The sequence below is a fragment of the Eulemur rufifrons genome, chromosome 16 (genome assembly GCF_041146395.1).
Source record: "Eulemur rufifrons isolate Redbay chromosome 16, OSU_ERuf_1, whole genome shotgun sequence".
NCBI lineage: Eukaryota > Metazoa > Chordata > Mammalia > Primates > Lemuridae > Eulemur > Eulemur rufifrons.
In genome coordinates, this window is record NC_090998.1 from 4,245,732 (window position 1) to 4,268,509 (window position 22,778).

The 22,778-nt window shown below is 50.1% G+C and overlaps 1 protein-coding gene across 1 annotated transcript in view; it reads left to right on the forward strand.

Moving 5' to 3' along the window:
• The window catches only part of PRMT8 (protein arginine methyltransferase 8), an 84,579-nt gene that overhangs the window by 30,397 nt on the left and 31,404 nt on the right, over positions 1-22,778 (forward strand). The window contains exons 2-4 of the mRNA XM_069489600.1: positions 6,247-6,432; positions 15,197-15,352; positions 18,498-18,561. Of these exons, the coding sequence (XP_069345701.1) occupies positions 6,247-6,432; positions 15,197-15,352; positions 18,498-18,561 (406 nt within the window). The remainder of the gene's footprint in view (positions 1-6,246; positions 6,433-15,196; positions 15,353-18,497; positions 18,562-22,778) is intronic.

Genomic DNA, 22,778 nt, shown 5'->3' on the forward strand with positions numbered 1-22,778 from the left:
CTGGGGACCCGTGCACATGCCCCTTCTCCGGGAAGCCACGCTCCCTCCTGGCCTCCTGCTCTGGTGCTTCTACCGCCCATCACCTCAGCCTTCGTGGGGCCTTGGCCTGCTCACCCCAGCAGAGTGGCTAGGCTAGGAGGACCATAAATTATTGGAGAGAAAAACTGTGCTGAAGATGCCCTAGGAAAGGCTAGCCTGGAGTCAGGACACAGTGTCGGAAGTGTCCTGGTCAGCAGGGGCCACTCAGAGTGGAAGACAAACCACAAGTCCTGATGGTGGACGGGGATTCTCAGCAGACCAGGGAAGCAGACAGCATCGGGAGACCCCAGCAAGTCGCAGCACCCTGAGCCTGCGCCCTGGGCAGAGGTGGGAAAGAGCAAGGCGAGGCCCATTCTCTGCGTTGGGGCCCCAGGCGCCCCCACAGGACACGACTGTGGCCCGGGGTGCTGAAACGAGAACCAGAACTGGACTCCAGGGCACAGCAGGCAGGGCTAGAGCTCCAGGGTGACGCGGGCACGATCCCACGTAGGGGCAGGGCTTGCAGGGACTGAAATGTCCAGTAGGAAGGGACTCAGGCACAGGGAGAAAACTGGAGCTGCCACAGCTGCAGCCGTGGCGAGACCAAGGCGCTGGAGTCGGGGTCAGGCTGGCTGTCCACTCCAGGTGAGTCCCAGCCCATCTCTGCAAGACTGGCGATGGAAGGCTGCCTTCACGTAGAGCCCTGGTTGCCCAGTGTGGCCCAGGGAGGAGTCCGGCCTTCTCACTTTACAGAGGAGACCACTCCCCCGAGACCCATCCCCGATGCTCTCAAGTCCCTCCGGGGCCGTGGGTGCGAGGCCGACGAACCAAAGGCCAAGTGTTCAGAGCCCCCCTCAGCGGTGGCTGAGCCATCTTTTATAGCTCTCAGAGACACATGGGATTCCTGTAAGAGTTCCTGTTTGCCTGGATGGGAACCTATAGAGTTTCTATATATCTCTGTTTCTTCTGCAGTGCCTGCATGGTGCCTTGTTGGCATAGATGTTGAGTAGGTAGCTGTGGAATTAAAAGCAACACTCCACGTAATTCAATGTTTAGGGATCGCAGGCCACTGCTGCCTCCCACCCACTCCCAGCCTCCTGGGAGAGGGCACACCTGCCAGCCGATGGGCAGAGTGCAAGCCCTGTCTGTAGGAGGCGGAGCTGGCCTGGCAGCCTTCAGGAACAGGGACTGGGCCACAGTCACCTCTTTGTCCCCATGACCCATAGCTATTGATGTGAATGGCCCCCAAATCCATTCATCCCTTTGCCTCATGCAATGCATGGTACAAGGCAGACACGTGGTAAGTTGGCTATTGAGGAAAGAGTCTTAGGGAGCTCCATGGAAAGGGGGACCTCAGAGAATAAGACAGCTAAGGGGTGCTGGAGACCCTTGGGACCTTGACCATGCATAATGCCTGGACCAGGTAGGACTCTTCTCTCCTTAATATATTTAAATAGAATGAATACTGAGATCAGCTTGAAGCACAAAGCCTTCTTCAGCCCTAGAGGTGACTCTGCACAACTTCTCCAGCCCAGTGTCCTCGTGGGTAGCTGAGGCTCAGAAGGCCCTGGCCGAGCTGCATGGAGGTCGGCCCTGTTCTGGAGCCCAGGCTTGGGTCACACGTCCTCCGAAGAGGGGCAGTCACACCCCTCCGAGGTTTGTCTCCCTTTCCCCAAGCATCTCTCCCTGGTTCCCTGGTGCCACAAGGTCCTCAGAGGAGGATGTCTCTGGCTTCTCTTCCATGCCCAGCCTCACTCCCCTCTCTCTCCTTCCCTTGGGGTCTCCCCCGCTGAGCCCCGACAGCCGCCCCACCTCCTCACATGGCTTCCAAACCGGCGCACCAGCCTCGGCTTCTCTCCAGACGTCTGGGATTACACTTGTTATTTACAAAAGCAGTACCTGTTAATGGCATGAATTTTAGAAAATATGAACAAGCACAAGAAAGAAAAGAATGAATTCTTCACAGCCCACCTCCCACAACAATCACTGGTAATTCAGGTGCCTTCCCCGAGCTTCCCCCTTCACACACAGGCACGAGCAGGTTTCATTCTAAAAATGTGATCCCACTGTCTATTCTTCTCCCACTTGTCTTCCCCAACCAACCTTTCTTTTATCACGATCATGTCTTCATGTTATTCAACACTCTTTCTGTAACATTTTAAATGGCTGCATAGTTTTCTATCGTGTGGATATACCATAGCTTCTTTAATTGGTTTTGTTTTGTGGAACATCTAAGTTAACACCTACTGTTTTTTTTTTGTCATTATGAACAGTGTTGTCACAAGATTCTTATAGCTACATATTTATGATTATCCATGATTCTTTCCTTATGGTAAATTCCAAAAAACTTTACTGGGTTAAAGGATTTGTGCTCTTTAACACTAACAGTGTGTTTTACCAAACCGCCTTTCAAAAAGTCTTGACCTGTTTACATTCCCATTAGAAGTGTATGAAAGTACCTATTTCTCTGCAGCTTTTACAAATGCAGAGATTTGGTAGTTTGGGGAAGAGGAGAGGTTATCTGGTATTTAATAATGATAAGGATTTTTTGTTTTAGTTTCAATTTACCCGATTTCTAGTGAGGTTAAACATTTTTGCTGCATGTTAATTTGCCAATTGTATTTATTCTCATGCGAATAGACTATAAATAAGACCCTTTGCCCAGTGTCACACTGGGGCTGCTCTTTCTCTTACTGATTTGCAAAGGCTCTCTCTGTATTAAGGCTATTAGTCTCTGTCTGCCATATACGTTAGAGTGGACTTCTTGGTTTTTCCGTTACCTTTCACTTTTGTTTATGATGTTTATTGACTGGAACTGCGGTAATGTCTGCTTGCTAGACATCTTTTCATATATGACTCAATGACATTTCAGACTCCAAAGATCCAAATTGAAATTCATTATTTCCCCCCACCCCAACCTGCGCTTCCTGCTGACTTGCTTATTGCTGTTAATGTCACCACCATTTCCCTAGTCACCCAGGCTTGAGATGTTGCAGTCATCTGAGATTCCAGCTCCTCTCCCTTCCCCTGTGTCTCATCAGTTGCCAATGCCTATAGATTCTGTCTCTGCAATTTCTCTGGCAGGCAGCCTCTCTGGCACCCCGGGAATTCAGGCTGTCGTTGTTTCTTGACTGGACTTTGAAAGCACACTCTGAATTTCATGCCTTGCCTCCCCCAGCCTCGTCCCTGCACTCCTTTCTCCGCCCTGGCCCTCCTGGACCACGTTCGTCCTCCTGAAGCAGAGCGCAAGCACCAAACTCCCTGGTTACAACCTGGCAATAGCTCCCCCTCGTCTCTCGTATTTAATTACAACCTCCTAGCCTGGCCATAACTTCTTTGCAGCTGAATCTTCCACTGTCCCAGCCAGGCTGCTCCCAAACACTGCTTCCCCGCCTCTTTCCCTTGTTGCTCAAGCCATCCTCTCCTGGTAGAATTCCCTGCTGCCATCTCCACCTACCAAAAGCCATTCGAAACCTTACCCCACTGCCAGCTATCCTGGGGCTTCCTGACTCTTTGAATTGAATTCTCTCTCCTTTGAACCCCCAGAACAATTTGCTCGAACTTCTCTTGTGGAATAAACATTAATCGAGCATCTAGTGGAGCTGTTGAGGGTCAAAGGGTCTAGAAAGCAGAGTCCTTGGAAGGCACAGTTCCCATATGTCTCTATTTCTTCCACAGGACCCACATGGTACCTTGCTGGCATAGATGTTGAGTAGGTAGCTGTGGAATTAAAAGCAACACCCCACGTAACTCAATGTTTAGGGATCTCGGGACACTGCTGCCTCCCACCCACTCCCAGCCTCCTGGGAGAGAGCACACCTGCCAGCCGATGGGCAGAGTGCAAGCCCTGTCTGTAGGAGGTGGAGCTAGCCTGGCAGCCTTCAGGACCAGGGAACTGTGCCACAGTCACCTCTTTGTCCCCATGACCCATGGCTATTGATGTGAATGGCCCCCAAATCCATTCATCCCTTTGCCTCATGCAATGCATGGCACAGGGCAGACACGTGGTAAGTTGGCTGCTGGGGAAGAGTCTTAGGGAGCCCCATGGAAAAGGGGACCTCAGAGAATAAGACAGCTAAGGGGTGCTGGAGACCCTTGGGACCTTGACCATGCATAATGCCTGGACGAGGTAGGACATTTTCCTCTCCTTAATATATTTAAATAGAGTCAATATTGGGGTCAGCTTCATGCAGAGAGCCGTCCTCGGCTTTAGAGGTGATTCTGCAGCCTGCATGGGAGTGTGCAATTGACACAATCTATTTTTAGCCTCCCAGAAACCGTGACCAACATCCCAAGCTGAGGGTGGGCACACCTGCTGCATTCTAATGAGACATCCCTCTGCCAGCCCGCCCGGGCTCTTGCCGACCTGAAATCTGATGTTGCTAAACTGGGAAGTCTGCTTATTTCCCTGGGGCGGTAGCCTAGATACGCTGGGAAAATGGGACCATCATGCTCCCCTCACCTCACTCTTCTCCAGCCCTGGGCACAGGACAGTCTCGGGGCTGTGCCACAGCGTGACGAACGATGGGTTCTCTGGGATTTCTTGATCTTGCTCCATCCTAGGATCCCTGTTTCCCTCACTGGAAAGGAGATAGTAAGTCTAAGCTGTCCCAATTTACAGATGAGAAAACTGAAATGTAGAATAACACCATGATTTATGTAATAATAATATTCATAATATAAAGTACTTACTATGTGCCAGTGTTCTAAAGTTTTTCCATATATTAATTCATCCAAATTTCTTGACAATTCTTTCCAGTAGGTTTTATCAATATTTTGATCTGTATTTTATAGAGGAGAAACCTGTCATGCCAAAGGACTCCCCAGGGTCGCGCAGCCAGCTGGTGGCAGAGCTGAGTTCGGAGTCCGGCAGCGAGGCCTCAGGGCTAGCACTCTCAATCGCTTTGCTGTCTGCCTCTCCGTATCTATTTTTAATTTTACTAGAGTTGGGACAGGATCCAGGAACCCTGATTTCCAGCCCCAGAGGACCAATGACTAGATAATACTCCTTTGATTTTTAAAATTCCGCCCTGCTTTGAGGCCTTTCCTGTGCCTTGCTCATTTGGGTCTCTGCACTCCAGAGAGACTCCTCTCTGGCATAACTGTGCTTCTGTAGTGGTGTTCAACCTTCGGGGCCCCCACCCCCTCCTCCCCCTCCCCCTAGCCTGTGAAGGAGCAGGGGCAGACAGTGAGGGGCTGTGGCCACGGAGCGTAGAGCCGGGCCGGGTGTCAGGACTGAAGTGCGCAGAGAGAGTCGTAGCTGGCGGTGAGGAGGCAGGACGGCAGCCGTCAGTGCGGGTATCCACAGTGCTCAAGTTCAGGGTAAAACTGTGAGTGAGAACCAGGCAGGCAAGACAACAGGTGGGAGACACCAGAACCTGAGACACCTGTGTTTTGGAGGCCAAGTTCTATTTTAGCTTGATGCTACCTGTTGAGTAAAGAGAAGCCTATGGGCTTAACTTTCCTAAGATGCAGGTGGGACTTAGTTTAGCTTCACCCACACTATGTGCCCAGCCCTTTTCCACGCACTTTAAAAATACTAACTTGTCTAGAACTCGGGATTTAGGAGTTCTAGGAGATAGGGACTGTTTTATTCCGTATTTTTTTTTTTCTTTTTTTGAGACAGAGTCTGGCTCTGTTGCCTGGCTAGAGTGCCGTGGTGTGATCATAGCTCCAACCTCCAGCTCCTGGGCTCAAGTGATCCTCCCACCTTGGCCTTCCAAAGTGCTGGGATTACAGACATGAGCCACCATGCCTGGCCTTTATTCCCATTTTAGAGATGGGGAAACTGAGGCACCAAGGAGTTAATAACTTTGCCCAAGGCTGTACAGCTAGTAAAGGGCAGAGCTGGGGTTCAAGGCTCGGGAGACTGGCTCTGGAATCTCAGGCCCCACACTGTGCCGTGCATCTTGCCCTTTAGTGAGTGCTTCCTGCTCACCTCCAAAGGAAGACGTTACCTTCCCCATTTAACAGCTACGGAAACAGAGGCCTAGGTCGGCTCAGGTCATCCAGGCGGTAAGAGCTGGAACCGGGGGAAATGCAGGTCCGCTTGGCTCCAAGGAGCCTGCCGCCTCTCCACAAGTCACAGCTGTCCACCTGACTGCCGGAGGTTAAAGGCCTCCCCTGCCCTGCAGGAAGGGCTGCCGCACTGGCCAGGGCAGGGCTCAGGGAGCGAAATCTCTGTGGACGGGACCTCTGCTAACACGGGGCCCCTTCTCTTCCCCTCAGGTGAGCAGCCCCCCCTCCCACCCCCCTCAGCCGGTCATCCCACCCAAGCCTGTGCAATGCGTCCACCACGTGTCCACTCAACCCAGCTGCCCAGGGCGGGGCAAGATGTCCAAGCTGCTGAACCCAGAGGAGATGACCTCGAGAGATTACTACTTCGACTCCTACGCCCACTTCGGGATCCATGAGGTAAGGCGTCTGGAGCAGGGGGCCACACGGGGCGAGGTTGACCCTGTTTTGTTGTTTCAGAGGTTGCATAGTGTGTTCAACTCCTTATCACCATCATGTGAATTCTCCCAGTGCCCCCGAGGTCCCTGACCCTTCCTCCAACCCATGGGCCCCTCTGGAGGGCTCAGGCCAGTCCTGGAGCAGGTGAGCAGGTGGAAATGCGTGTCTGTATGCACCACAGCCAGAGAGAGAACAAGGGGTGCTTAGGGTTTGTTTGTTTTGTATTCCGGCACCTGTGTCTGTCCCTGACCGCAAACCCAGCTCATCCAGTGTGGGCGAGATGGAGCGGGTCCTTGCACTCGGCGCTCCAACGCTGTGGCCAGAGTGTTGAGGCTGCAAGGACCTTCGGCAGGTCCCGATGTCCATTCTTTAGACCAGTGAACACCTCCAGAGGTGTTCTATCTGCAGGACGCTTCCTTGGGAGCCCGGCCTAGGTCTGACACCCGGATTGATTTCTGGAAAGTCTTCTGTCTAAATGCCTGTCTTGCATCATAGGAGGGAAGACTTTTGTTAGCTACAGAACAGAACAGAGGCTTCCTAGCTATGGTGGGGCCATAATAGTCTCCAGCACTCTCAAGCCGCCCCAAACAAAGAAGTAGCACTTACTGAATACTTAATAAGTGCCAGGCATAGCACTAAGCACATTATATGTATCATTTCGCTTAATCCTAATGAGAACTAAGAAGAACAGGAAATAAGAAGAAAATAGGCCGGGCGCGGTGGCTCACGCCTGTAATCCTAGCACTCTGGGAGGCCGAGGCGGGTGGATCGCTCGAGGTCAGGAGTTCGAGACCAGCCTGAGCAAGAGTGAGACCCCGTCTCTACTAAAAATAGAAAGAAATTATATGGACAACTAAAATATATATATACAAAAATTTAGCCGGGCATGGTGGCGCATGCCTGTAGTCCCAGCTACTCGGGAGGCTGAGGCAGTAGGATTGCTTAAGCCCAGGAGTTTGAGGTTGCTGTGAGCTAGACTGACGCCACGGCACTCACTGTAGCCCGGGCAACAGAGTGAGACTCTGTCTCAAAAAAAAAAAAAAAAAGAAGAAGAAAATAGTTCCACAATCCCCTTATAGTGTGAAGAAAATACTGAAAAAGGAAAAGTTTGGTACACAAATGCATTTTCAAAACAAGTCTCCCAGCTCTTCCTTCCAATTAGATGCTTCTATAAACTCTTCCTCTGTTGAAATGACGGTACAGCCATTGCTGAAGGGTGTTTAATAGCAACAGCCAGCTTTTTTTTAGTGATTACTACCTGCTGGATGTTGTTACAAGCGTTCTGTGTTATTGGCTCAATGTTATTGTTATTCAGGTCAACCTCGTGAAGTTGGTATTATTGTTTGTCCCCATTTTACAGATGATCTGGGCCCTTAAGAATCAGATTCTTGCTGTTTCCTTTGCACAAGGCCATGCGCCAGTAGAGAGCAGAGCTGGAAATTAAACTTCTTCGCTGTTTGGCTCCAGGGCCCTCGTTCCTAACTATCATAACATACAGCCTTTAAAACAAGTTTCCTTTTATTCTTTCTAGGAACCTTAAGAATCAGGTTTCCCTATTTGTTCCTGCTGTTTCCTAGGTAGCCTCACATGCAGGTAGAGGGTGGAGGAGGGGACCCTCTGTTACTTCTAGACTCAGGGGCTCAGCCTCATTTAATCCAGGGAGGCTCAAGGTTTGGCTCCCCGAGAACTGCTCTCTGCCTAAAACCACTGGGCCTGGGGCCTGTGCTTCCTTCTAAGGGTTCTGGCCTAGGAGGGCTTGGGCAGATGAGCTTGCAGCTCTTGGGAGACCAAATGCCATCGTGGGGAAGGTAGGTGTGCTCTTGTACCCTCCTTGCCCCGGCTCCCCACTGGGGTGGGGCCAGGGATGGTGCACGGAGTCCTGTCCTTGGCCTGCGAGGTGCTCTAGGAGGCAGAAGAGACCCCGAGAGCTCCTCCTCCTCAAAACCCTATCCCTAATTAAAGGGCATGTTCTCCATGTGACAAGTTCTAATGGGCCTATGGCTTTGGGTACCCATTTCAAGGAAGATTCCTGGGAAGAGAGAGCAGTTCCAGGGACCCCCAAATGCCTCTCCTTGGGCCTGCATGAAAACTATCCCTTCAGGAACCACCCAACCATGATATGCACTTCAAGCCTGGCCTTCCCTAGCCTTCAGGTCCCCCCCCCCCCCACCCACAGATCGGCTTCTCAGACACTGTACATCCCTCTGAGCTGCTAAGATCTCGCTGAGCTGCCCCTTTGGCATTTAGAATGTGTTCTCCTGTGCTGTCATTGATCTCTATAATTCCTTCAGGACTTGGTGTCCCCAGCCTTGGCACGTTGTCTGGTTTGCAAAGGCTTGTTGACACAGCTGCTAGTCTAGTCACTCAGGTGATACCCGCTCAGCACCAGGACCCAGCACCCAGAAGGGATGATTTCCACTTGGGAGAGGACACCAAGGACCACCAAATAAATACGAGGCCAGGTTCCCTCAATTTTGTGTATTGATGTAACAGTAGAACTTGTGCATGAACTATATACACTGGGCAGACTGAGCAGGAGACTTAGAGTAAAAGATCTGTGAGTCATACATGACATTCCTGTCGTAGGAGAGTCCTTAGCAACCTTCTCATCAGGAGGTACTTCTGGACACCTAGCTTACATCCTTCCTGCTGCTGCTATAGGCCATCTCATAGGTCCTTTAATACCGGGGCAGCTAGGTAAGCTTCCTTCACCCCTGAGGTCTCACTCCACAGGCCACCTGGTGTGAGCGAAGGTAGGAGCACGTGGATGGACCCTCAACACGGTTCTTTGCAGAGGAAGGGCTTGCTCTCTCCTCGTTACTGAGCACCAGGGGTCTCTGTGCCCTGCCAGGCGGCTCACAGCCATGCCTTTGCCTCCCTGGTCTGGGCGACACCATGTCTCACCATCCGGAGGAGCCGAGCCGGCCATTTGGCAGTCTTCTCCCAGCATTGACAAGATGCTCACACGGGCAGGCAGCAGCTCGCCAGCTTGCTGATCAATGGCAATCAGGGGGTGTTGAGGAAACACCGTGAGGATGGATTGGGTTGATTGGTCTGTAAATACAAACAAGTGCTGAGTAGGGGGAGGGAAGTGTTGGGGGCTGGAGAGCACAGCAGGAGATGATTCTGGACACCTCCGTTCTTCCCAGCCTGCACCTCACTCGGAGACTGCTGCGTACGAAGGGTGGGGCTGGGGAGAGGAAGACCGTGGCCTTCAATCCAGGCCTCTCCCTGGAGATGGGATCTTGGACAGGAGCCTAAGTGATGGGCGTGTGCTTCCGGAGGCCTCCACCCCGGGAGGAGGGGTAGGCTCCATGACCCCTGGATCCCAGCTCCGACTTCTCAGCATCTTTGACAGTCGGCACCGGGCTTGGCGCCTCAGCTGCTAGAAGAATCCCTGCCAAGGTGTCTGTGCTCCCGGCCCTGAGCCCTGGTGCCAGCACCACTGTGCCGGCTCCCTTCTCTGATTAACTTGCTGCAGGTTCTTTTGAAATAGATTCTTCGGGGCCTCATTTCCCAGCTATTAGTCAACATGCTGTCATGTGTTTAATAGGCAGGAAAACTGGGAGACCAAGCTGTCCACGGCTAGGGGCTGGGAGTTGTTTTCAACAGTGGCACGTTCACGTCTGAAATGTCTTGAGACTTCTTTGTGCTATTATTCCAGGAATGGTTAAAGCAGGAGTGGAGGAAAGGGAGAGAGAGCCTTGTCTTTGGGCAGGCCGGGTAGGGGAAGTCTTGCAAAGTCACAACTTCTGTTCTCCCAGAACTTGTACCTCTGACCTAACTCCCGGGGGCTGGGGCCTTAAGGAAACGAGGAATTGGCTAAAGAAGCAACGAAAGGCAATGAAGGAAAGGCAAGCCCTTTGTACTGGGGAAGCTCCCGATCAGCAACAGTTTGATTCCCAGAGGTGCTCGGTCAATGCAATTGTACCCAGGAAAGGCACTTAGGACTTTTAACTGAGGTTATGATTAAGCGATTTCCGAAACCATTGTCATTATTTTGCCTCCATTCCCTGCTCACGCTCAACTATTTCCTTGTATGGATGAAGAAAAGGGTTGAAGTTATCACAAAGAACCAGAGGTAACATTTTTGTGAAACTTACTACACTTATGTACTCATCACAACAAACCCCATTTTCCAGATGAGGAAATGGAGGCACAGAAGGTGAAAAGATGGTCTGAGGATTTGGCTGCTCTGGAAACTGCATGTTTAACCCCTATGCTGTGCTGTCTTCCTTTTTACTGAGCACCTACTATGCGCCATGCCTTGTGCCTGGTTCTGGGGATCTTGTAGTCTTGTGGGGTTTGGTCCCAGAGATCTCCTGGAGGGAAAGACTTAAACTCACCTTCAAAATATTTAGAGCCAGAATTGAACTCAATCTAACCAAACTCCCACCTTATTCAACTTCTAATAAGATCAAAACTGTCAGCCCCCGGGCAGCACAGAAAGTTGTGGCTGGGCTTCAAAATGGCTCCTGCCTCCAATTCATCTACCATATTTCACCGGAATCTTCCTTGTGATCCACCTTAACTGGAAACATAAGAGAGAGAATTCTGAGAAATGTAGCCCAGTCTGGCCAAGTTACAAAGCCATCACAACATACGTGCACAGAACTCCAAAGAACATGGAGTAAAATCTACAGAACTAAAGGGAGAAGCATAATGATACATTTTAAACACTTGTCTCTTGGTAATCGATTAAATACACACACAAAAAAAATCAATAAGAATGTAAAAATTTTGAACAATATAACCAAACAACCTGAGCTAATTGACATTTATAGAACATGGTTTGCATCCCCAAATCACAGATGACATGTTCTTTTCGTGTGCATGTGGAAACATTCACTAAGACCAGATCTTGAGCTGGGTCACAAAACAAACCTCAATCAACTTTAAAAGGTTAAAATCTTGCAGATTATGTTTTTTTGTTCATAATGAATTAAATTAGAAATGAAAGCAATAAGTTATTCAAAAAGTCTCCAAATAATTGGAAAGTAAGCAGCACTTTTTCAAATAACCCATGGGCCGGAGAAGAAATCACAAGAGGAATAAGAAAATATGCCAAGCTAAATGATAGTGAAAACACAGCATATTAAAATTTGTGGGATGCAGTTAAAGCAATATTCAGAGGGAAATTTATAGCCTTAAATACTTACATGAGGCATAAAATCAATGATGAAAGCTTCTACCTGATGAAGCTAGAGAAAGAAGAGCAAATAAAACCTAAGTTGAAGAAAGGAAATAATAAAGATGAAAGCAGAAGTCAATGAAGTAGAAATCAAATCAACAAAGTCAAAAGTTGGTTTTTGAAAAGACTGACTAAATTGATAACACCTAGCTAGACTGATGGAGGAGAGAAAGAAAACAGAGTAAACACAAACTGAAATATTATAAATGGAGGCAGGGACATCATTACAGATTGTGCAGACATTAACAGGTAATGAGAGAATATTATGACAATGTTATGCCACTAAATTTAACCCCTTACATAAAGTGGAAAAATTCTTTGAAAAAATACCTTGTCAAAACTGACATAAAATGCATAAAAACTAAAATAGCTCTTTATTGATTAAATAAATGGAATTCATAGTTAAAAGCCTTCCCATAAAAAGAATTCTAGGCCCATATAGTTTTACTGGTGAATTATCATAAACACTTAAAGAAGGAAAATGCCAATCTCACCCAAACTTCTGCAGAAAATATGTGAGGAGAAAATACTTCCAAACTTTTGTGATGAGCCCGGCATAACCTTGATTACCAGAGAAGGTAAGAGACAGTTACAGATCAACATTCTTCATGAATATAAGTACAGATATCTGCAACAAAATATTAATAAATAAAATCCAGTAATGTTTAAAAAATATTGTACATCATGACAAAGTATTGGTTCAACATTTAAAAGCAACCTTTGGAGTTCAACACATTAACAAAATAAAGGAGAAAAGTCATGTATCATCTCAATAAATGTACAAAAATCATGTGACAAAATTAAATACCAATTCATGATAAAAGCTCTTTCCAAGTTAAAAATAGAAGGGAACTTCTTCAGGCTGATAAAAGATTTATAGAAAGCCTAAATTATATTTAATGGATATATTATCGGAGCAAAGGAAGGATGTCTGCCCTCTGCAATTCTATTCAACATTTCACTGGCAGTCTTTGCCTGTACAATAAAGCAAGAGGAAAGAAAAAAAAATAAAAGGCATAAAGATAGGAAAAAAAGAAATAAAATGGTCTTTATTCACAAGTGACAAGGTTTTGTACATAGAAAAATAAAAGAATCTGCAAAAAGAAAAAACCCCTACTAGAATTAATATGTGAAGTGAGCAAGGCTGCAAGCTACAAGGTCAGTATAAATACCAACACACTGTAAAATAAAATTTTTTAAATGCCACATATAGTACCATAAAATAAAATAGTTAAAAATAAATTTAACGAAGGACATGCAAGACCTTCATACTGAATCTATAAAACATTTCAGAGAGAAATTAAAGGGGACCTAAATAGAGAGCTGTATCATGTTCTTGGATTATTATACCCAATACTGCTAAGATGTCAGTTCTCCCCAAATTGATCTATAGGTTCAATGCAATTCCAATCAACCTCAGGAGGCTATTCTGTGTGAATTAATAAGTTAATTTAAAATGTATATGGAAGTGCAAAGGACCTGAAATAACCAAAATAATCTTGTTAAAGAAAAACTATGTTGGAAGACTCACTACTTTGTTTCAAAGTTAATATCAAGCTATAGTTATCAAGTAAGTGTTGAATTTGTGTATCAATGGAACAGATCAGAGAAGCCACATGTGTACAATTGATTTTTGATAGAGGTGGCAAGGTAATTCAATGGGAGAATGTTAGTCTATTTAGCAAATGGTGCTTGAACTATTTATTTTTATGAAAAAAATGAGCTCAAACTCCTAACTTACATCATACACAAAAATTAACTTGACATGTAAAAGCCACAGCTATAAAACTTCTAAACGGAAACATAGGAGAATATCTTTGTGAACCTAGGGCAGACAAAGATTACACAGGACCCAAAAAGCACTAATCATAAAAAGAAACTGAAAAATTGGTCTTTTTCAAAATTAGAACTGCTTTTCAAAAGACAACATTAAGAAAATGAAGAGGCAAACCACCAGAGAAGATATTCACCACACACACACACACACACACACACATACACACACTGTATGTCTGACAAAAGACTTTTTTTCTGGAATGAATAAACTCTTATAATTCAATAAAGACAAATAGCTCAAGAAAAACATGGGCTAAGGACTTGAATAGACACTTCACAAAAGAAGATATATATGAATAGTCAATAAGCCTATGAAAAAATTATATAAATAATCAGAGAAATGCAATTAAAACTATAATGAGATACCAGTTCATATCCACTAGGATGGCTACAATTAAAAAGATGGGTAATGCTAAGTTGCCAGGATGTGAAATAATTTGAACTCATACATTGCTGGTTGGTCCACAAAATGGTGCAACTTTTTTGGAAAACTTTTTGGCAATTTCTTATGATGTTAAATATACACCTACCCCAGGACCCAGCAAACTTAATTCTAGGCATTACCCAAGAGAAAGGAAAACCTATATCCTCAAAAATATTTATACAAAAATGTTTATGGCAGACTTATTCATAATACCAAAAAACTGGAAACAATACTAATACCCACCAGCAAGTGAATGGATAAACGCATTGCGGTGTGTTCATACCGTGGGATACCGTTCAACAAGAAAAACAAAATGGAACAAACCCTGGATACATGCAATAACATGAATGAATCTCAAAACCTTTGTGTTGCACAGAAGAAGCCAGACTCACAAGCATTCATACTGTATGATTAAATTCATATAAAGTTCTAGAACAGGCAGAAGAAAGCTTTGGTGATAGAAATCAGATCATTTGTTGTCTGGGGTGGGGCTGAGGATTGACTTTAAAGGAGCCCGAAGGACCTTCTGGGGTGACGAAAAGTTCCATATCTTGGTTATGGTGGTGGTTATGCAAGTGTACATTTGTCAAAACCCTTACACTGCACTGAACCATACACTTAATATCTGTGGGTTTTGTTGTATGCAAATTATACTTAAATAAAATTGATTTCTAAAGAAAAATCACCCCAATACTTTTGGTGATAAGTTAGTCAAAAGTGTTTGCCAATACCTTAAGAAAGATCCCTACCTCACTGCCATACACAGATTAATCATGCTCTCCTTGGGCTGGAGACGATTGTAACAGATAATCAGGGTTCTCTCTCACCACAAGCACTCGTGCTGAACAGAGGAATATGTTTTCTAGTCTTAACAACCAACCAACAAAACAAAAAGTACACTCATAAAAACCTCCTTTAATAACCTATTCAATGGCAATTCTCTCACCATGACAGAAAGTTCTGCTTCAGGTATAACTTAAATCTTTGCTGATCTTTCCTTTGGTTCTTTGGTAAATTGGAGCTTTCCCAGGACTGGACTTGAGTTCCTCTTCTGATAGTACGTAGTTATTTTTCTGGGCAGAGTTTTAAGGCCGGGGCACTTTGGAATGATGCGGGTAGCCCCAGCTGCGCCATGGTCTTCTCTGTGGCTCTGCTTGATGATATTGTTGGGATTCTTGGAAAATTTGCTAGTGTGGCCCAGGGGCCTGTGACCCTGTCGTGCTCCCAGGTGCCTTGAATACACTGACATTCCCTTTCCTTTCCTTCCATCACAGGAAATGCTGAAGGACGAGGTGCGAACGCTCACCTACCGGAACTCCATGTACCACAACAAGCACGTGTTCAAGGACAAAGTGGTGTTGGATGTTGGGAGTGGTACTGGAATCCTTTCCATGTTTGCTGCCAAAGCAGGGGCCAAGAAGGTGTTCGGGGTGAGCATGTCACTCGCCCCCTTACGCTGGCTTCTGCAGAGCTGGCCCCTCACCCTCTGTCTTCCCCAGCCCCTCGTGGAAGTAAAACCCAGCCCGTCTCCTTTGCTTGGGTCAGACCTTTTGAGGAGGAGCAGAGAAAATCAAGAGTGTCTCTTAGGAGGCAGGGCAGGCTCCCCGTCACCTAGGCATTGCTCCTGGATCCCTGCCTGGGCAACTGCTAACATTTGCGGGGGATTTTTGGCTTTTCTGAGATCATTCCAATGACATCGTTACCTTACGGTGCCACTGTCAGCTCGAGAGGCAGTGCAGTGTGGTTACACGTGGGAGCTCGTCCACTCACTAGATGGTGACCTTGGGCAATTTGCTCCTCTCTACCTCAATTTCCTCATCTATATAATGGGCATAATAACAGTACCTTGCCCATAAGGTGATTGTGAGGATTGGACAAGTTTAATACACAGGCAAAGTGCCTAAAACAGTGCCCAGCACATGGCAAATGCTCAGCATCTATTATTGCAGTCAAGATGGGGCTACTAAGAGGTAACAGGAAAATCCCCTTCCCTTTTCTGCAACGGAAAAGTTGGTAGACTTACATTCTGCTGCTTTGACTGCTGCAGCCTCTCCAGGCTGGACGTGGAGGATGACCCTCCGGGAAGCCTCCCAGTTGTCCCCTGGCTCTCACGGGCAGCTGTGTGCAGCCTGCTGACAGGGGGCCTGGGGGTGTCTGGAGCTGGAAAGAAACTGTGAAAAAAGAAGAGCTCTGGGCTGCTGGCTGACGTTTGAAAAATGCGGTGGGTCTGGGGCTGGATAACGGGTATGAGTCTTGCTCGGTCCAGATGAAAGGCAAACTGCAGTCAGACGCCCAGCGTGTACACGAGCCGGCTCGTTCGCAGAGACCACGTGGCAAGCTGGGCAGCACTCAGGGCCCTTCGTTCTCTGTGCATTTGGCTGGGCCATCCTGTAGCCTGCCATGAGGAGCCCCGGGCTCCCGGTTGGCTGGAGCCCTCCAAATCCCTGGGGCCACCCCCTGCCTCCATGGGCTTGCCCCTAAGTCGCCTAAAAGGGACAGCATTCCTCCTCCACGTCTGACTTGAGCAGCACTTGGCTGTGGCTGGGGAGGGTCTTCTGGAGGCCTGGGCTGTTCTCCAGCTGCCTCAGGCACGGCCCTGCTGGGAAGTGCTGTGACCTTCTCGGCTGAGGCACTATTGAGGGTAGGAGCCCATTGGACACCCAAGGGCAGTTGCGTCATCGTCACTGGTCTGACTGCTCGGCCCCAGGGATGGAGGCCTTGGGCAAAGGGCAGACAGCGTTCTGTGAGGTCACAGGGCAGCAGAGCTGGACTTGAGGCCATCTGGTGACTGCATGCTTTCTCTCCCGGTGCTGCGCTCGGGGTCCCTGGCGCCCCAGTCGTCCAGGGGCTTCCGCCAAGGAGCTGTCGGGAGCTCCCACTCGGCGCCTTCCAGCTGCAGTGACTTGGCGATCCGTCTGCCTCTCGCCCTTTTCCCTAACAGCTCTTTTATAAGTGGCTCCACCACATTTGGCCGGCGCCTTTCTGGGTGGCTGTTTTCACAGGGCCCCTCCACCCACTGCCGTCCTCGGGTGGGGAGATGGGTGGCGCGAGGGAGGGAGAGGAGGACCATCACTGGAGACAGAACCTGGAGGTCAAAACAGAGAAAGAGGCAGAAAGAAAGGCTCTCAGAAAAGCTAGAGAAATGAGACAGGGATATAGGAAAAAGAATGAAGATAAAGTAGAAAGCACAAAGGAAAAAGGGGGGAAGTGGAGAGTGGGGAAGAAATGGAGAGGAGAGGACGGGAGAAAGGACAGCAGGGCATGGCGTCGCCCGCAGCCTGGGTGGTCAGTGCTCGGGGTGTCCAACACGCAGGGACCCCGTTCACCCAGCACAGCCTCAGGGAATGGGGACTCCGGCTTCACTCGAGGGGCCCCTGAGCCACAGTGAGACAGGGCAGAGGCCAGGTGGGAATCCAGGCTGCCCTGTGGCCTCTGCAGATGGGGTGACAACGTGGCAAGACGGGGAGAGGAGGAGACGCAGCCCCACAGTCAGTAGGACCCAAAGACAAAGGAGCCGGTAGCCCAGGAAAGGGTTGGTCCTCCTGGGACCTGCACCCTGGCCATGGTCTGCCTCCTTAGTGACCCCTTCCGACCCTGGAGGAGCCCTCACCCTTCCTTAAGGCCTTGCCGGGGGTCATCAGCAACTCCCTCAGTCCCCCTACATGACTACTTCTCCCGGAAACGCTCCTGTCTCCAGGTCCCAGGGGAGTCTGGGGGTGCTCCGGAGACTGGGGGTGAGTGGAGCCCAGGGCCCTAGCATGGGCCAGTCTCTGTAGAAGGCCGGCTGTGGGGGCAAGGATGGCTCCTGGCAGCTGTCCCCCTCACCTCCAGCCTCCCTTGGCCGTCCCCTGGCAGCACCCACTAGACCTCCAAGCCCTGGGGCGGGGCTTGGGCTCCAACCAGTCCCATGAGGACCTGCTCTTAGCAACAGCCAGCTGATCTCTCAAATACCTTGGCCTTTCGCTTAGGAGATTTTGGGAGCCTGGGAAAACTTCCAGATTAAAAGGAATAAGCTCGTTCAAAGGTGGAGCTCTAGAAGCAGTGACAGCTACCTTACATGTGGGGTGGGGGAGGGGAGAGGATATTAAGACCAGCCCTGGGGGCCTGGCCTGGCATTTCCCAGAGGGTCCTCATCCTGCAATGTGCCCAGTTTACCCTGGGAGGGCGGGGGTGGGCAGGACCCTGTCGCACGCCTCTCTGGCCTGGCTCTGCCTTCCCACATCCTCCCGGGGAGGACAGTGGTTGGGCCGCCTCTTACGCTCTGTCCTAGCCAGGAGGGCGAGGCCTGCCAGCCCCTCCTGACTCTACAGCACAGAGATTGAGTCCATCATGGGGTGGCAGCCGGGGCTCCGTCTCCTGGCAGAGGCAGCCAACTCGGTGGAAGGCCACTGGCCTGGAGTCGGGAGGGCCAAGTTTTAGTTTTGAGTCTGCCACACATTTTCTATGGGGCCACAGGCAAGTCACCGCACCTCTTTGGGCCTCTGTGTCTCCATCCATTAAGTTGGCGTTGGACGTGCTGTGATTTTTTTTTTTTTTTTTTTGATACCTTGCTCCTTTGTTGTGTGCCCTTTCTAGATTGAATGCTCCAGTATTTCTGACTACTCAGAGAAGATCATTAAGGCCAACCACTTGGACAACAGTAAGACATACTCCGAGTATTTTCCCGTGGATGGAGGGGGTGAGGGGCTTGCGCTTTCTTGTTGGGTGACATAGAGGGTAGAGTGCGGAGCACTCAGGCTTGGGGAGGTGGAGCACTCAGCTGGGGCCCCTGTTGGTGGGACTGTGGCCCTGGGTGCTGAGGTTCCCACCCCCAACATGCCAGCCGAGGGGTACATTTGTCCCCTCTTAGCTTTCAGCAAGCCCTGCCTGTGGCCAAATCCTTAGCTGCCATAACCTCTGCTTGGCCCCAGCTGTAGGCAGCCTGTTGAGTTCTGCAAAATGGCCACATTCCTCCTCCTCCTCCTCTTCCCTCTCCACAAGCGCCGGCCCTACCTCTCCCTGCCACCCAGTGGCATCCTGGCAGACCCCAGGATGTGGTCCTCCCCTGCCCACAAGCCACATCGCTGACGGGCTGTCCTGGCAATAAGGCTGCTCTTGAGAGCGGGGCCCTCCTCAGGCTGGAGTCTGATTACAGCGAGGTGTGTCCCGTACCTTCCTCCCCTCGCTCCGTTCCCAGCCCCTGCGATCTGGAGCCTGCCTTGAACCACCCAGACCGCAGACCTGGACCAGGAGAGCTCCTGTAGCTTGCGTCCGTCAGCAGGATCAATGCAGGCCCCAGCCCCTGTGCTCGGCGCTGGGGAGAACTTCACGGGGACATTGCATCCCCCTGCGCTGGGGCTGCTGCAGTGAGGCCAGGAGAGGGACAGTGGACAGAAGTTGCAGTGCAGGGAGTGAGCTGGAGCCCAGACCGGGTGGCAGAGGCAGGGGACTGAAGTAGCCTAGAGCCGTGGGCCTGGGAAGCATTATTTCTGGAAGACAGCTCACTGCAGAGTTCTGAACAGTGGCAAGGAAGGAGCAGGAGGGAAGGGCATTTCAACACTCAGAGGTCAAGCCCAGGTCAAGGGCCAGCGAAGGGCTGAGCACACACAGTCAGCGAGGTCGGTGGCCATTCAGAAGCGTGACTGCCCTGAAGCCGGGGAAGGGGGCCGTGGCCGGCTGCAGGGAACCCAAGCACGGTGAGAATAGAGAAGTGGCCCTTGAGTGTTGCCACATGGAGGTCACTGGCGGCCTAACAAGAGCAGACTCAATGTAGGGGTGAGGACGGAAGTCCGGTTAGAGTAGGTTCAGGAGAGACTGAGGCAAGGACCATAACTCTTTTCACTGTGATGGGACCAGGGCGATGGAACGGTAGCTATGCGGGATGTAGGATGAAGGGAGGGAGGTTTTTCTTTAAGGATATGGGCTATTAAAAGGTGTGTATGATTCAATGGCACAGTAGAGAGAGAAAAATCGCAGAGAGTGTTTGGGGCTCTCTCTCCGTCCTCCCCTGGCTGGCAGAGGCCACGGCCCAGCAGCCGTTCACAGCAGAGTATGGGCTGGGCGCAGGGCAGGGGTGGCTAACGCCTGCTGAGGAGTCCTGACCTTCAGACTCCATCAAATTTCCACCTATCTGTCCACCTATTCACTTACTCATTTCACTGTGGATTCCTATTCTATTTAATAGGTTACACCCGTTACCGCTGCTTACTTTGATACTCAGATTGTGCCTGATTTGGTGGCTGGGAGCCCCTGGCTTCTGTGTCCCTTTGATGTCCCTCTCCCCTTTCTGCGAACTTTCTGACTTTCTGGCATGAGACGTTCCAGGCCCGTCCTGAGCTTTCCATGCCTGTTCTGGAATCGGCTGCTTCTCCCTATTCCATTTCATGGACAGCGGCACTTAGAAACCAAGATTGAGCCACAGGTGCCCATTAATTTTAGGGTGTTGATGCTCCCAGGCTGTTTTGTTGGAGAGAGCTGGGGAGTGTGTGCGTCTCTCTTTGTGCACACACTTACACAAAGTTAATTCTGTATCTACGTATCGTCCAGTGGGAGCTCACGTGGCACCTCCACTGCTAACCAATGCCACAGGCTTCCCTCTAGCTTTCTCCTTCCCCAGGCTTGTGCCTCCGTTCTCTGGCTCTGGAAAACCAGGCCCCCTCTTTGTACTGTGTTTACCTACTACGCACTTGTATGTGTTTACGTACCCCCGTGTGAAATCCATCTCCCATGGTCGCCGACTCGTGCCCCGCACGGATGCCCTGTCAGCCCGTGCTGGGCTCCGGCAGCCTTGCTGGGCAGCCTCCCATGTGGCTGCCTCTGCCGAGCCTGCTGCCCTCTGTTGTGGAGACCCACCCCGCACCCGTGACACCACTGTCCCGCACCGGGCTGCCCCACCCCCCCCCCCCCACCTGGACTCTCACGCGCTGGGCCAGGCTGCCCCTGCTCGGCTTCAGCACTCCCTGCTGACAGCACGTGCTCCGGATGCTGACAGCTCAGACTTGCTTCTGTGCTACCGAGACACAGGCCCAAAAGGGCCAAACCATTGTCCCCCAGAGAATAGCCGTCCTGTGCCCCAAGCCTGTTCCTCCCCTCACACACACTGTCCCCGGGGGTGGGCGGCGGGGGAGGCTCCAGGCTGGGGCTCTGTGAAGCAAAGCTGACTTTCTTTCTTTCTTCCTCCCTGGGGGTCGAAGCAGGTGGGTGGAGCTGGTGAGGCTGGTGAGGCCACCCTGGGCCCTGACTGCTGCCCCAGTCCCCTCAGCCTTGGCACGTGTACTCGAAAGAGGACAGCTTGGCTACACAGATGCTTCCATGGAAATGCTTTTGAAATGCTGCAGCAGCCAATTGTGTGGGGCTTGGGAGTGTAGGTGTGGCGACATAAATAACAACACGGGCATCAAATACCTGCTTCCCAGAATCAGTCGCTCTCTCTTCCTCTCCGCCTCCGTGCGGCTCCGGGCCGGCGGTATCTGCATGCAGACGCACACCCACGGGAGCACCCACACAGACATGCGGCCTTCACGTGGCTCCTTCCACGCGCGTGGCCCACACACATGCTTCAAGGACTCTTCTTTGACTTAAGCACTAACAACTATTATTTCCTCTCCTGACGAGGAAACTAGTAGGCTGCTGAGATGCTTAAAAAGGTGGGTTCGTTTGTTAAAGTTGACATAGGAGCTCAGAGATTGATAGAATTTTTGTATTTCTAGAAACAAGAAATTATAACCCATTTTCTTCTCGGAAAACTAAAGGAAAAAAGTGTGCCCTTCCTTTCTGTCCTACTTGTGCACGACCTAAAGCATAAATATGGTGGATGGAGGAGACCTTAGAATTGCACGACACAAGGCAGTGACAAGGGACGGGGGCCCCTGTGACATAAGGGTGAGAGGACTGTGTCAGATCACCTCACCTTTCTGAGCCGCTCTGCGCTCTCCTGGAGAGGAGATAAGCCGGTGAGCAGCTTGCAGGGTTGTTGGGGGATTAGAGAAATGTAGGTCAAGTGCCTAACACAGAGCCTCGCATGCAGTAGGTGCTCAACGAGTTAGCTACAGGTTGTTTCAGCTGTCATGGTCAATTCCTTGATGATTCCTGGCCGTGTGCTGCTCCAGCATTTCTCCATGCCCTGCAGCCACCGGTCCTGGCAAGCTGCTCCCAGGGGGGACCCCAGACAGCCACCTGGGAGCTGGGATTGTCAGAAGGCACTTCCCTCCCACCGAGGTGGACCCCGCCTCCCTGCAGCCTTCCCAGTGTTCCTGCAGAGTGAGGAGGCTCTCCTCTCCCTCGTCTTGGGCTACACACCCCAGTTCCTTCCCCTTTGCTCAGGAGGGCTCTGGTTTGAGCCTTCTCTTCTGTTCACGTTTTAGCATCTGTCTCCCCCTGGAAAGCTAGGCTAAGAAATAAACACAGCACAGTCGATGGAGGGGCCAGATGCTGCTGTTCTGACAGTGCAGCTCTGGTTTCCACTGGCAGTTGGGGAAAACACCGTGTCGCAGCGATCCTAGCTGGAGACCAACCACAGCCTGTCATCTACCCCATGCTGCTGCCAAGCTACACCTCCTAACCTGTATCTGGCTGGCGGGTGTTTTGCATCCAAACTGAGCGTCATATTTTCTATTCGTATTCAACATCATGTTGTCAGATTTGGTCCTCCATTCCTTTCTTGCTCATCACTCTCCTGGGGTCATTGTTTCTGGCTTTGTGTTATCTACACCTTTGATAAGTGCCCTGTAGTGAGTGTGGCAGCTCCAGTCGGCTGGTCTACATTCAGCTGTTAATCAGCTTCCTAGAATACGGTCATGCCAGTCACGAATCCACACGACTTGTCATCTCCGTTAGGAGGCCGCGGAGGTGGGGCCTTGTTGACGTCCCCGCGTGCAC